Source organism: Pararge aegeria, chromosome 6, assembly GCF_905163445.1.
Source record: "Pararge aegeria chromosome 6, ilParAegt1.1, whole genome shotgun sequence".
In the NCBI taxonomy this organism is placed as follows: domain Eukaryota; kingdom Metazoa; phylum Arthropoda; class Insecta; order Lepidoptera; family Nymphalidae; genus Pararge; species Pararge aegeria.
The window spans coordinates 10251214-10265875 of NC_053185.1; the positions used below are offsets into that span (position 1 = coordinate 10251214).

A 14662-nucleotide genomic window follows, 5' to 3' on the forward strand; every position below is an offset into this window, starting at 1 on the left:
AAATTAAAATCATTATATGAATTAAAGTTGAATGCTATACATTCCGATTAACCCGAAATCCGGAGGACTTAATTTATATTTACTGGGCTTTATTAGATTGTACTTTATCTCTACCAGTCCGTCGGTGGGTAAGACTATCTTGTATCTTAATTACGTGAGATATTGGTGCCAATTCTGTTGTGTTCAAATCATCTAACTAAATTAAATTACCAAGACACATATGTCTAAAATTAATGCTATCGTATTCACAATATGTCTCGTTGAAATGACCAATTTAGTTTGGAGATATTGTATTTATTATCATTTATTGTATTTTCATGATCTTTTTCATTAATGAATTTACCTTAAAGGCTGTTTTGTGTAATTTTGCTTATTTTTCAGCCATCATTATTTTAAACTCTATTGTTAATTTTTTTTTTTTAATTTTTTTACAGCGATATCTAATGAACCTATTGAAGTGGCAAATCCATGTCAACCGTCACCTTGCGGGCCAAATTCGATTTGTCAACCATCCGCATCAGAAAATCCGTCATGTGTGTGTATGCCTGACTTTATTGGCTCACCACCAAGCTGTCGTCCCGAATGTGTAGCAAACAATGAATGTTCACAACAATTAGCTTGTATTAAAAAGAAATGTCAAAATCCTTGTATTCAAGCTTGTGGAACGAATGCGGAGTGTCGAGTTGTTAGTCATACAGCAGCGTGCGTGTGCCCTGAAGGTTATAGTGGCGATGCCGCTATTCAGTGCACTCCTAATGCTTTGGTGCCCACTGAAGCCTTATCACCGTGCACGCCCTCGCCTTGTGGGTCCAATGCTGAATGTAGGGAAAATTTAGGAGCAGGTGCATGTGTTTGCATAACCGGCTATTTTGGTGATCCATATGAAGGCTGCAGACCAGAATGTATCGTCAACTCAGACTGCCCAAGCAACAGAGCCTGCTCAAGAAATAAATGCACTGACCCTTGTCCGGGTACATGTGCATTCAATGCTGAATGTCAAGTTGTTAATCATGCACCTTTATGCACATGTCGCCCTATGTACACAGGAGATCCATTCAAATACTGTACTCTCCAAGGTAATTCTACATACAATGATATGAAATGCTATATAATTACATCCATATATTATATTATTAATGGTACATTTGTTTTAGAACGCAATGAAATTCCAACAAATCCTTGCCAACCATCGCCTTGTGGACCTAATAGCCAGTGTCGAACTGCAAATGGTCAGAGTGTATGTTCATGTCTTTCTGAATATCAAGGTTCACCACCTAACTGTCGGCCAGAATGCGTTGTGAGCACAGAATGTTCTTCCGATAAGACATGTCTAAATAAGAAATGTGTATCACCGTGTCCAGGACCATGCGGTCTAAATACAGATTGCAGAGTTATTAATCATAGTCCAATTTGCACATGTAAAGCTAAATATACCGGAGACCCATTTTCCAGTTGTTACCAAATAACAGGTAAGAAAATAAATCGTTCACATACACAACTCATGTAAACATAATTATGTTTTTTAGAAATCATGCAAATTGATAGAATTTTACCTATAAAGTAGGCTGGTTAAATCACAGAAACATAATAAAAAAATGCCAGTTAATTGCTTTTTTAATTTTAATTTTTGTTTTCAGTTCCAGTTTTTACTTTAGTGCCAAGGGATCCTTGTATTCCTTCGCCATGTGGACCAAATGCACAATGCCAAAATAGAAACGGAGTGCCATCATGTTCTTGTCAACCGAACTTTGAAGGCAGTCCCCCTAACTGTCGTCCAGAATGTTCTATTAATGAAGATTGTCCAAGCAATTTAGCGTGTATTAATCAAAAATGCAACGATCCGTGTCCTGGTTCGTGCGGAATTAATGCTGAATGTCATACAATGAATCACGTTGCAGTATGTACTTGTATCGAAAATTACATAGGCAATGCATTTGTCCAATGTAGCCCCAAGCCTATAAAAGGTAATACTCTTCAGAATATTTATGTATGTGATTAATAATTGTGACGTGGTTGGTTCGAAGATTTGGATTAAGAACGTGATGATTCTTGTAAAAGTTTAAGATTCTCTTCAATACGAAGTTCCAAAACACATTGACAATCGCAAGTCATTCGTAGTCCAGAGTGGTAGCCGAGGCACGCAATTTATCACTTGCTTTACTAAGATGTTTTTCAACTTCCTTGAACATAATTCGCCGTTTTTATACCAGTTCGGAGTCCTTGAACTTTCTTTCCTCGGAAATTGAAAACAAATGGAACGATCTAAAAACGTTTTGAATTATGATTGTTCTCGGAAATACTTTGTCGTTTCGCAGGTACCTACTTATTCGGTACAAATACTTAATTACTCGGTTACTTAAATACCTATAAGTTAAGTTGACACGTGCAGTTAGGAAAGTAATCCTAGTAATAAGGTTCTGTGTAACAGTATAATAAAATCTATTCTTATGTTTTAATATTTTTTCAAAACATTTTAATGTTTCAGATGAAGTTAACTTATGTAACCCTTCACCTTGTGGAGCTAACGCAGAATGCAACGATGGTAAATGCCGCTGTATACCTGAATTCCGTGGAGATCCATACAGTGGATGTCGTCCTGAATGTGTACAAAGTTCTGACTGTGAACGCAATAGAGCCTGCATCAAAAACAAGTGTGCGGATCCATGTCCAGGCACATGTGCATCTACTGCTATATGTAACGTAGTTAATCATATTCCTATGTGTAGCTGTCCTGATCGAACTACGGGTAATGCATTTTTAGAATGTCGAACAATTGCGGGTGAGTTATATTTACGTTACTATTTTTATAACACATATTATTCTTTTTTCAAATGAAATGAGCGATAAATATATATTCAATCTATTATTTCAGAGCCAGTTAATATCAATCCCTGCAATCCCTCTCCGTGCGGTCCAAACAGTCAATGCAGGGAAGTTAGTGGACAAGCGGTGTGCTCGTGCGCCCCTAACACTATTGGAACACCGCCCGCTTGCCATCCTGAATGTATAATAAGTGCCGAGTGTCGTTTACATGAAGCATGCAGCAATCAGCATTGTGTTAATCCATGTGTTGGAGCATGCGGTGTAAACGCAGAGTGCAAAGTTGTAAATCACAATCCTATATGTAGCTGCCCAACTTCTCATACAGGAGACCCCTTCTCTAGATGTTTCATTATGCGTATGTATCCGATGAGTTATACTCTATATTTTTAAATTTTCCGTTAAATATAAAACATAACGTTATATGTTTTGAATAATATTTTTTACAGCTGAAAAGCAACAAGACCCCTTGAACGTATGCACACCTTCTCCGTGTGGTCCCAATTCGTTATGTAAAGATACCAACGATGTTCCTTCTTGCACTTGTTTAGAAGGCTATCACGGTCAACCTCCGTATTGCAAACCCGAGTGTACGAGTAACGAAGAATGTTCATCACACTTATCCTGTATTAACATGAAATGTGTCAATCCATGTGAAGGAGTATGTGGTATTAATGCCGAATGCAAAGTTGTCAGCCATTCACCTATCTGTTTGTGTGCTCATGGATACATTGGAGATCCCTTCTTTGGCTGTAATCGCGATATTGTTTATGTTGAAGAAATCGCAACTCCATGTTCACCCTCACCATGTGGATCCAATGCAATATGCAAAGAAAGAAATAATGCGGGATCATGTTCTTGCATAGAGGGTTATATCGGTAATCCGTACGAAGGTTGTCGACCAGAATGTCTGATCAATACAGATTGTCAGTCTAATAAAGCTTGCATTAACAATAAATGTAAAGATCCGTGTCCTGGTAGCTGCGGTACAAATGCCATATGCCAAGTAGTCAATCATCTGCCATTATGTACATGCTTAATTGGCTATACTGGAGATCCATTTAAATACTGTGTTTATGAAGGTTAGTTTAATAAATTATATATATTTTTTTAATAAAAATTACAAATAAAAATAACCATTATTTATTACATATACTTACGAAACTTGTAAATTACAGAAGTATGCAATAAAATACAGAATTATTTCCACATCATTTCAAAAATAATAGCTTAGAGTATAATTAATTAACATTAGCATGACTGATCAAAAGGTTCAAATATAATTTCAGTTTCAATTAATAGTTTTAACTAATTTCATTACTAATGTTTTTAGAATCAGTCCAATTGATGCCATCGACTGATGTATGTTATCCCTCACCATGCGGACCGAATAGTCAGTGTAAAGTGAATAACGGTCAAGCCACCTGCTCATGTTTATTGGGATATGAAGGAACTCCACCGAACTGTCGACCAGAGTGTGTAGTAAGCTCAGAGTGTCCACACGATAAGGCTTGTGTTAACAACAAATGTATTAATCCATGCCCAAAACCATGTGGACTTAACACAAATTGTAAAATTATAAACCATAGTCCCATTTGTTCGTGTAAGACAGCGTATACAGGAGATCCGTTCACTGTATGCACCCATGTTGTCTGTAAGTATACAAATTGACACATTTTTGTAATATACTAGAATATAAGGTTAATAAATACTAAACTTACAAACTTTTTCTAGTCGAACCAACTCCAGATGTAACAAATCCATGTGTGCCGTCTCCATGTGGTCCGAACGCAGAATGTCGAAACGTCGGGAACACACCGTCGTGTTCTTGTCTTATCAGTTTTATCGGAAGTCCACCAAACTGCCGGCCAGAATGTAGCATTCACTCTGACTGCGCTACTGACCGTGCATGTATTAACTCCAAGTGCAAAGATCCTTGTCCTGGATCTTGTGGTATTTCAACTTCCTGCACAGTTCTAAATCATATACCAATTTGCACTTGCCTAGAAGGCTACATTGGGGATCCATTTACGAGCTGCAGGCTGCAACCCTTACAAGGTACAACACACTTTTTGTATTTACTTTCTTTTATCGTGAGTATTTTCATAAACCAAATTAATTTTGTGCTACTGGGCACAGGTCTTATTTCGTTTAGGAGATAGGGGTAATTTTTTTTTATTCCACTACAAGTTAGCCCTTGACTGCAATCTCATCTGCTAGTAAGTTATGATGCAGTCTAAGATGGTAGCAAGCTAACCTGTTCGGGAGTACAGTACCAGTAACCCTTATCGGTATCTACGCGACATCGCACCGGAACTAAATCGTAGTATCGGTTGTCATAACAAGCTTCGGCGCTTCATCAGATATTAGCGACTGATTTGCGCCGTCGTAACTAGACGTCAATTATATCTATACAGGGTGTTTCGTAAATGTATAATGATCTTATACCAGTAGATTTATGACTGTGATAATGAGTTTTAGCGCTTCATCAGATGTTAGCAAATGATTTACGCCGTCGTAAGTAGGCGGGATATTAAAACTTGTTTACAATAAAGGCATTGTAAACAGATTTGAATATCTCGATTCGCGTGTTTTGTTTCTCTCTTTTTTCTTATTATCTCACTTTATCTATATATTTTTAGTGGAACCGATCGTTGTTGATGCTTGCACAAATGTAAGATGCGGATCGAATGCTGAATGCATTAACGGTCAGTGCCAGTGTTTACCAGAGTATCACGGTGACCCCTACTACAACTGTCGACCCGAATGTGTATTTAGTACTGATTGTGATGATAAAAAAGCCTGCGTTCAACAAAAATGCGTTGATCCCTGCATCGATACTTGTGGCATAAACGCTTATTGTCAAGTTATAAACCACATACCTATGTGCACATGTAATCAAGGATTTAGTGGAAATGCATTCGTAATTTGCAATGCAGTAAAAGGTACGTACTAGAAAAACAATCACAATTTCTAAATATTTGTAAGACTTAATAAAATAGAAAATAAACACGATTTTATTTTTAGCTCCAGCATTTGAACATCCATGTAGTTCAGAAATATGTGGACCAAATAGTCAGTGTCGTGAAATTAACAACCAAGCCGTATGCTCTTGTTTACCTACTTACTTGGGAGTGCCACCAGCTTGTCGTCCAGAGTGTGTTGTGAGCGCGGAATGTTCTCAAAACCAAGCATGTATGAATCAAAAATGTGTAAATCCATGTATTGGATCATGTGGGCTAAAAGCGACGTGTGAAGTTATTAACCACAACCCAATTTGTGCGTGCCCGGATGATTTATCAGGAGATCCTTTTGTCGCATGCTCGATTATTGCAAGTAAGTTATTTTAAGTCATATTGCTATTGAATGTTACTCAAATTCAAGTTCTTTAAAAAATAATTATGCAAAATGCAAATATGCAGCAGTGTTTTGCAATTATATTATTATGTTAAAAATTTAAGGTTCACCACCAGAAACGATAAATCCTTGTCAACCTTCACCATGTGGACCCAATTCTATATGCCAAGAGAACAACGGAAACCCATCATGCAGTTGTATGACAGAATTCAAAGGACAGCCTCCTTACTGTAGGCCAGAGTGTATAAGCAATAGTGAATGCTCAACTCATTTAGCTTGCCTCAATCAAAGGTGTAAAGATCCTTGCATAAGCGCGTGTGGTACCAATGCTGAATGTAGGGTCGTTAGTCACTCTGCCATGTGCGTGTGTCCTCAAGGATATGAAGGCGATCCATTTTCACAATGTTCTATAAGAAGAGCTGTTGAGATTTTAAGCCCATGCACTCCTTCACCTTGCGGATCAAACGCGGTATGTAAAGAACAAAATAAAGTGGGATCGTGCACATGTAACGAAGGCTACTTCGGAAATCCTTATGAAAGCTGTCGTCCAGAATGTGTATCCGATTCCGATTGCCCAGGAAATAAAGCCTGTATTAACAACAAATGTCAAGATCCATGTCCTGGAACGTGTGGAATTAATGCAGAGTGCTCGACTATAAATCATTCACCAACATGTGTATGCATATCAGGTTATACCGGAGATTCATATCGAAAATGTAGTCCTATACCTTGTAAGTATTATGAATTGTACATTATAATCTCGCTTTGATATTAATTTAAAAAATATGAATTCACTGTAATTTAGACTTGTTCAAGTTAGACTTGCCTTGTCCGCTGCTGTTTATAACAATATGGCTAATATTTTGTTTCGAATTATTGACCTTTTTGGATTTTGATTTTGTACTTAAGTAAATAGTATTAAAATCTTTTATTTTAGTGCAAAGTGAACCTGTGAACGTTTGCTATCCCAGCCAATGTGGCCCAAACAGTCAATGCAAAGTCGTGAACGGCCTAGCAGTATGTAGTTGTTTGCCTAACTTCTTTGGAGAACCACCAGCCTGCAAGCCGGAATGTACTCTTAACCAAGATTGTGCTTCAGATAGAGCATGTATAAATCAAAAGTGCGTTAATCCCTGTCCTGGTCCATGTGGACAAAAGGCAGAATGCAGAGTTTTCCATCATAATCCAATATGTAGCTGTTTACAAGGGCATACAGGAGATCCGTTTACCAGATGCTATGTTAAACCAGGTAAATGCCCATATGTTTTTTTATCGATATGAGTCAGTTTTAAATAAATACCTACATCTATTTTATTTTTATATAAAATAAAAATATTACCATACATTCATTTAACAGAAAGTGGGGAAAAACAGGTTTAAGTTTTATAATTTTGTTAACAGTGCCATCGCCACAGCTGGAAGAACATAGAGACCCATGCGCACCAAGTCCCTGCGGCCTCAATGCCATTTGCCGTAACGTAGGAGGGCAAGCTGCTTGTTCATGTTCCCCAGGTTACTTTGGTAGTCCGCCAAACTGTAAACCAGAATGCACAACAAATCAAGACTGTATTAGTTCGCTTACATGTACCAATGAAAAATGTATTGATCCTTGTCCTGGTTCGTGTGGTAGCAATGCAAAATGCTTTGTCCTAAACCACGTTGCAATTTGTACTTGTCTTGATGGCTATAAAGGAGATCCATTTTCGTCTTGTGAATTAAAACCTGTACAAGGTATGATATATTATTTATTGACTCTTCATAGGAAATATGTTTAACAAAAAAATTTACATTGCCTCTTTTTAATTTCAGATGTGACAATTGATCCCTGCAATCCATCCCCATGTGGATCCAATACAGAATGTAATAATGGAGAATGTTCATGTTTGACACAATATCACGGTGATCCTTACATCGGGTGCCGACCAGAATGTACAGTCAGTACGGATTGTGCAAGGAATCAAATATGTACTAACAAAAAATGTGTTAATCCGTGTCCTGATATGTGTGGTCATAATGCTGTCTGTGAAGTCTTCAATCATGTACCAATGTGCAGTTGTCCTGCTGGCTTTACTGGCAATTCTTTTGTATCTTGTAATGTCGTTCAAGGTAAGAACAACTGCCCGCGCCCAAAAAGGGTACTACTTTTTACTAGTTGAATCCCAATGAAGCAGAATATATACCAATGAATTCCGACTAGGTGAATTAGATAATCACGTTAACAGGTCGTATCGTAAGGATACACCGAACTGCAAAATGTGATAGGACGAACCTTTCGTGTTTCGTCCTATCGCACTCTTATAATACTTATTATACCCAGATAAATACGATTTAACTGTATCTAATTTTTTTATTTCTAGTACCGTTGGCTGCAAACCCGTGCAACCCACATCCATGCGGGCCCAACAGTCAATGCCGTGAAGTAAATAGTGTTGCAGTTTGTTCTTGCATACCAGGATACATAGGAAATCCACCGTCATGTAGACATGAATGTACCACGAGCTCTGAATGCCCATTAGATAAAGCTTGTAACAATTATAAATGCATTAATCCATGTAAGGGAGCCTGTGGTGTAAACGCTTTGTGTGAAATTGTCAGTCACAATCCTATTTGTTCGTGCCCTGCGGACCATACTGGAGATCCATTTAGTAGATGTATACCCCGACGTAAGTACATGTTGCGAACCTATATTATTTTTGATTGATTTGTTAATCATCTTAACAATTGAATATGTTCCTATACCTACATAATTATATTATTAATCACGGATTGGTTTCTTTCAGCGCTAGAAACACCACAACAAGTAAATCCCTGTGTACCTTCGCCTTGTGGACCTAACTCTGTATGTCAAACGATCAAAGATACGCCTTCTTGTTCTTGCATGCCAGAGTTTATTGGCACTCCACCAAATTGTCGTCCTGAATGCACCAGTAATAGCGAATGTTCAAATAATTTGGCTTGCATAAATAGCAAATGTCAGGACCCATGCGTTAATGCTTGTGGTTCTTTGGCTCAGTGTCGAGTCGTGAGTCACACTCCTAATTGTTTATGTCCTCAAGGATATATGGGTGACCCATTCGTAGCTTGTCAAATAAAGAGTGTTGCAGTCTATGAAAACCCATCACCATGCACGCCATCACCATGTGGTAGCAACGCTATCTGCAAGGAACGTAACAATGTAGGATCTTGTACGTGCAATTTGGGATATTTTGGAAATCCCTATGAAGGATGTCGGCCTGAATGCACTGTCAATACAGACTGTCCATCTAATAAAGTCTGTCAACGAAATAAATGCCAGGATCCTTGTCCTGGTACTTGTGGTGTAAACGCACAATGTCAAACGGTCAATCATGCTCCGATATGTACTTGCATTCCGGGTTACACTGGAAATCCTTTCCAAAATTGTGCCCCGATAAAACAAGGTAGGCTATCATTATTATTGATTTTATTATATACAAAAATTTCAATCATTTATTTATTTGTATTAAATTATATATTTTTTATTTTACAGAGATACAATTACATACTACCCCATGCATACCATCACCTTGTGGGCCAAATAGTGTTTGCAAAACATATAATGAACAAGCCATTTGTACTTGCATGCAAGAATACAGAGGCAGCCCACCGAACTGCAGACCAGAGTGTGTAATTAGCGCTGAGTGTTCTTCAGATAAGGCATGTGTTTCACAAAAATGTATCAACCCTTGTATTGATCAATGCGGACAAAATTCCAAATGTTTGGTTATAAATCATAGTCCTATTTGTACATGCATGGAGCATTACACAGGCGATCCATTCAGCCGCTGCTATCCAATAACAGTATATATTCCAGAAGAGCAACATAATCCTTGCTTGCCATCACCTTGTGGACCATTTAGTGAATGCAGAGAGAACAACGGTGTTCCTTCTTGCACTTGTCAACCAAACTACTTAGGCGCACCACCTAATTGTCGACCAGAATGTGTTATCAACTCTGAGTGTCCCAGTAATTTGGCTTGTATAAATCAAAAATGTAAAGATCCGTGCCCTGGATTGTGTGGCATAAATGCTCAATGCATAATCAAAAATCACACACCAATTTGTGCATGCTACGAAAATTATATAGGAGATGCATTTATCGAATGCAAACCGCAAGGTTAGTTTGGTTTGACTTAGTATTTTACCTATTTTCAAACAAATAAGTTGATTCCGTTTATATGTTTATTTTTTTGTTTTTGCAGAAATAGTAAATGATGTTACTGATCCTTGTAACCCATCACCATGTGGATCAAACGCGATCTGTAATGATGGGATATGTTCTTGTCTGCCAGAATATAATGGTGATCCCTACTTCGAATGTCGGCCCGAATGTACTTTAAGCTCAGATTGCGCGCAGAATAAAGCTTGTTATAAGAATAAGTGTGTAAATCCATGCAATAGTGGTGTATGTGCCCCTAATGCCATTTGTGAAGTTATAAATCATGTACCGATGTGCAAATGCTCGATAGGAATGATTGGAAATGCCTTTGTTAACTGCGTTATACTAGAAGGTAATAATTACATTTTGTATATACCACTAAAATAATTGTAATATCATAAAACTAAGTTTATATTTAAGCATATGTATATGGTGCAAATATGAATTATAAATTATGTTTCAGTTGAGCAACTACAACCGTGTCAACCAAACCCATGCGGACCAAACAGTCAATGCCGAGATATTAATGGGCAAGCTGTATGTTCATGCTTAGTAGGCTATATGGGAAGTCCACCCTCCTGTAGGCCAGAATGTATCGTTAGTACTGATTGCTTGCCAGATGAGGCATGTAGTAATTTGAAATGTATCAAACCATGCCAGGGGGCTTGCGGTATTGGTGCAAAGTGTCAAGTAATTAATCACAATCCAATTTGTTCTTGTCCACCATCACACACAGGAAATCCCTTTACAAGATGTATTTTCCAAGAAACAAAACCAGAAGTGGTCAGTGCCTGTATTCCATCACCTTGTGGACCGAACTCTATATGCCAAGAACATTCAGGCACACCCACTTGCTCATGTCAAGCTGGTTATGTTAGTGCACCCCCGCATTGTAAGCCAGAATGTATTAGTAATTCTGAATGTCCTACTCATCGTGCTTGTATTAATGAAAAATGTATTGATCCCTGTGAAAGTTCATGTGGTGCTAATGCAGAATGCCATGTAATAAGTCATTTTCCTTCATGTTATTGTATGCCAGACTACACAGGGAATCCGTTTATTGAATGTCATAAAATAGAAATTATGCAAGAAGTGCTATCACCATGCCAGCCGTCTCCTTGTGGAGCCAATGCTTTATGCAAAGAATTTAATGGAGCGGGATCATGTACTTGTTTAGCGGAGTTTTTCGGAAATCCTTACGAGGGTTGCAGACCTGAGTGTCAAATTAATTCCGACTGCCCATCGAACAAAGCATGTCTAAGAAATAAATGTCAAGATCCATGCCCAGGTGCATGCGCGCCGAATGCTGTGTGCCAAGTAGTATATCATGCGCCTATATGTTCGTGTACTGTAGGCTTCACAGGAGATCCATTCCGATACTGTACACCAAAACGTAAGTTTTCTCATGAGATCATTTAAATATATGTTGTTTGAAGTTTAGTCCAGATAACACGGTTATACAGACACGCCTTGTTGTTTTGTTCTTATAATGAGTAAGATGTATAAACTAAGAATTTAATTAATTTTGAAATTATCGACAGAAACTTTGGAGACACCTATGAATATCTGCCAGCCATCTCCTTGCGGACCTAACAGCCGGTGTCAAGAAGTAAACAAGCAAGCTGTTTGTTCATGCTTAACAAATTACATAGGCATACCTCCAAATTGCCATCCTGAGTGTGTCATAAGTACAGAATGTGCAAGTGACAAAGCTTGTCTTAACGAAAGGTGTGTCGATCCGTGTATTGATGCCTGTGGTGTAAATTCCGAATGCAGAGTTATAAACCATAGCCCTATCTGCAATTGTAAAAATCTTTACACCGGGGATCCGTTTACAAGATGTAATCCTCTACCACGTGAGTTTCTTCCCTTAGAGATTTTCTATCACTTTATTTAAGGCTTGTATGTCTTAAAAAATAATTATAATGATAATTTTCTTAAATGTTTTAGCACCAGTAGCAAATGCAGTTTTGGAACCGTACAAAAATCCTTGTATACCATCGCCATGTGGACCTAACTCTATTTGTCAGGAAATTGGACAAATACCATCCTGCACATGTATGCCTACTTTTGTGGGAAGCCCACCAAACTGTAGGCCGGAATGTATAATCAATTCAGAATGTTTACCATCACGAGCCTGTATCCAACAGAAATGTCAGGATCCTTGTGAAGGTGCTTGCGGAATAGGAGCATTATGCGCAGTATCCAGGCATACTCCTATGTGCACTTGCCCTGAAGGTTACACCGGAGATGCATTTTCATTTTGCAAACCCAAACCTCAACCAGGTAAGACAAACACTAAAAATCTGCAACATAAATCGAGCTTGAATAGCTTATCCATTCTATGAAAAAAATTATCAACATATAATTTAGTTGAATACGCGTTACAAACATAAATAAACTAAATATTATGGTTATGTATTGTTCCAGAATTCGACACTACCGACAAGTGTAATCCGTCACCCTGCGGTACGAATGCCATCTGTAATGACGGATTGTGCTCATGCATAGAAGAACATCAAGGAGATCCATACATTGAATGTAGACCGGAATGCGTTCTTAGCACTGATTGTCCTAAAGATAAAGCATGCATAAAAAATAAATGTTCGGATCCATGTCCTAATGCGTGTTCTGCATCTGCGGTCTGTAGCGTTATAAACCATATTCCCATGTGCAGTTGTCCTCAAGGAATGACCGGAAATGCTTTCTATGGCTGCGAAACTATAAGAGGTAAGGTTTAACTTTATTTGTAGTTTTAGTTAAATTATGCAGTGTTACCACAAAGTTGCTAATAAAGTGTATTATTAAATCAATACAATCATAGTGTGAACCCTTTCTAAGATTTACAAGAAGCTCGCTATAAAATAGATACTAGATCTTTCACTTGTTTTGACCCTTTCTAAGATTTACATGAAGCTCGCTATTAAATAGATACTAGATATTTCCCTTGTTTTGACCCACGTTACCTATGAGTTTCAATGATAAAACGACCTAAGGTAGATACTTGTTATCTCCTAAAGCATACAATGAAATGATAATGATGTAAAAGGCCAAAATATCTAAAAAAGACTTTATGGTAAGATGTTTTTTTTTTATTTGCATTAGTATTTTATGCCATTATGGTGGATTATTTTTATAACTCCGCGGACTTTTTACATAGTATTTACAATTAAAGAACCATTCATTTACTGAACGTTATCCTATTATCTCCTGACTTGATTTACAAGTACTATTGTGCTTCAAGCTGAAATAATATTATTACTGAAATAAATATAGATAAAATAGGTTTCTAATGGTGAAAGAATTATAAACAATGTTTAAGTAGTTTTAGAGTTTATCAATTACATATAAAAAAACAATCAAATAAATGTTTCCTCTTTTTTTCAAGATTTCTAATATAGCATTTTTTTTAGTTCCAATTATAAGCAACCCATGTGTTCCGTCTCCCTGTGGACCGAACAGCCAGTGTCGAGAAATCAATGGACAAGCTGTGTGCACGTGTACTCCAGGTTACATTGGAAGTCCACCTCTATGCCGACCTGAATGTGTAGTCAGCTCAGACTGTCTCCAAAACAAAGCGTGTAGTAACCAAAAATGTATAGACCCATGTAAAGGGTCATGTGGAGTAGATGCAAAATGCGTAGTTGTAAAGCATAATCCAATATGCACTTGTCCACCCAAATATACTGGAGATCCATTTACTAGATGTTTACCATTCAGTAAGTATATAATATAAGTAACGGTACACTTCTTAAGTAGATGCTATATAACATAATATTAAGAATCTGCTAGCCTTATATACTTCAGCAACTTTCACAGTATCGCGACAGTATTATATGGTGTTATATAATGATTTGACAAAATGTATGTGTATTTCTGCTGATATTCACAATAAGCCTTTTTGCAAAATTGTATGAACCTACCCTGTAGTAAAATTATATTATGTATTATTTAAAAGAGCCTGTCATTGGCCTATTTGACGATTAATGAATTTATTTTACATTAACCTTACTCGACTTATTTGATGTCGTCTGTCTGCTACTTTAATCCACAAGTTCAAAAACGTGTTAATTCTCCCTCCTAAAAATATGAGCGATGTCTCATTCGATTCGGAATGCCGTCCGTAAAATGCACCGAAAGTATATAATATTAAGCACAAAAAAAATGCAACTGTTATTTATAAATTAAGGTGAAAAAAAGATATCATTTAGTTTTTTGTTAAAACCTAAAACTATTATTAGTAATATTTAAGAAATTTTAAAATTATTTCCGAGAATCGAATAGAACCTTTAATAACATAGGTCAAAA

At 37.3% G+C, this 14662-nt stretch overlaps 1 protein-coding gene across 1 annotated transcript in view; it reads left to right on the top strand.

The window, feature by feature from the left end:
• The window catches only part of LOC120624656, a 111844-nt gene that overhangs the window by 71866 nt on the left and 25316 nt on the right, over positions 1-14662 (top strand). The window contains exons 71-93 of the mRNA XM_039891324.1: positions 435-1076; positions 1155-1469; positions 1638-1964; positions 2486-2779; positions 2873-3178; positions 3270-3902; positions 4154-4474; positions 4555-4878; positions 5463-5765; positions 5848-6156; positions 6282-6908; positions 7115-7426; positions 7579-7908; positions 7987-8283; positions 8535-8840; positions 8958-9596; positions 9686-10312; positions 10398-10706; positions 10818-11747; positions 11896-12210; positions 12305-12640; positions 12785-13084; positions 13768-14073. Of these exons, the coding sequence (XP_039747258.1) occupies positions 435-1076; positions 1155-1469; positions 1638-1964; positions 2486-2779; positions 2873-3178; positions 3270-3902; positions 4154-4474; positions 4555-4878; positions 5463-5765; positions 5848-6156; positions 6282-6908; positions 7115-7426; positions 7579-7908; positions 7987-8283; positions 8535-8840; positions 8958-9596; positions 9686-10312; positions 10398-10706; positions 10818-11747; positions 11896-12210; positions 12305-12640; positions 12785-13084; positions 13768-14073 (9408 nt within the window). The remainder of the gene's footprint in view (positions 1-434; positions 1077-1154; positions 1470-1637; positions 1965-2485; positions 2780-2872; positions 3179-3269; positions 3903-4153; positions 4475-4554; positions 4879-5462; positions 5766-5847; positions 6157-6281; positions 6909-7114; positions 7427-7578; positions 7909-7986; positions 8284-8534; positions 8841-8957; positions 9597-9685; positions 10313-10397; positions 10707-10817; positions 11748-11895; positions 12211-12304; positions 12641-12784; positions 13085-13767; positions 14074-14662) is intronic.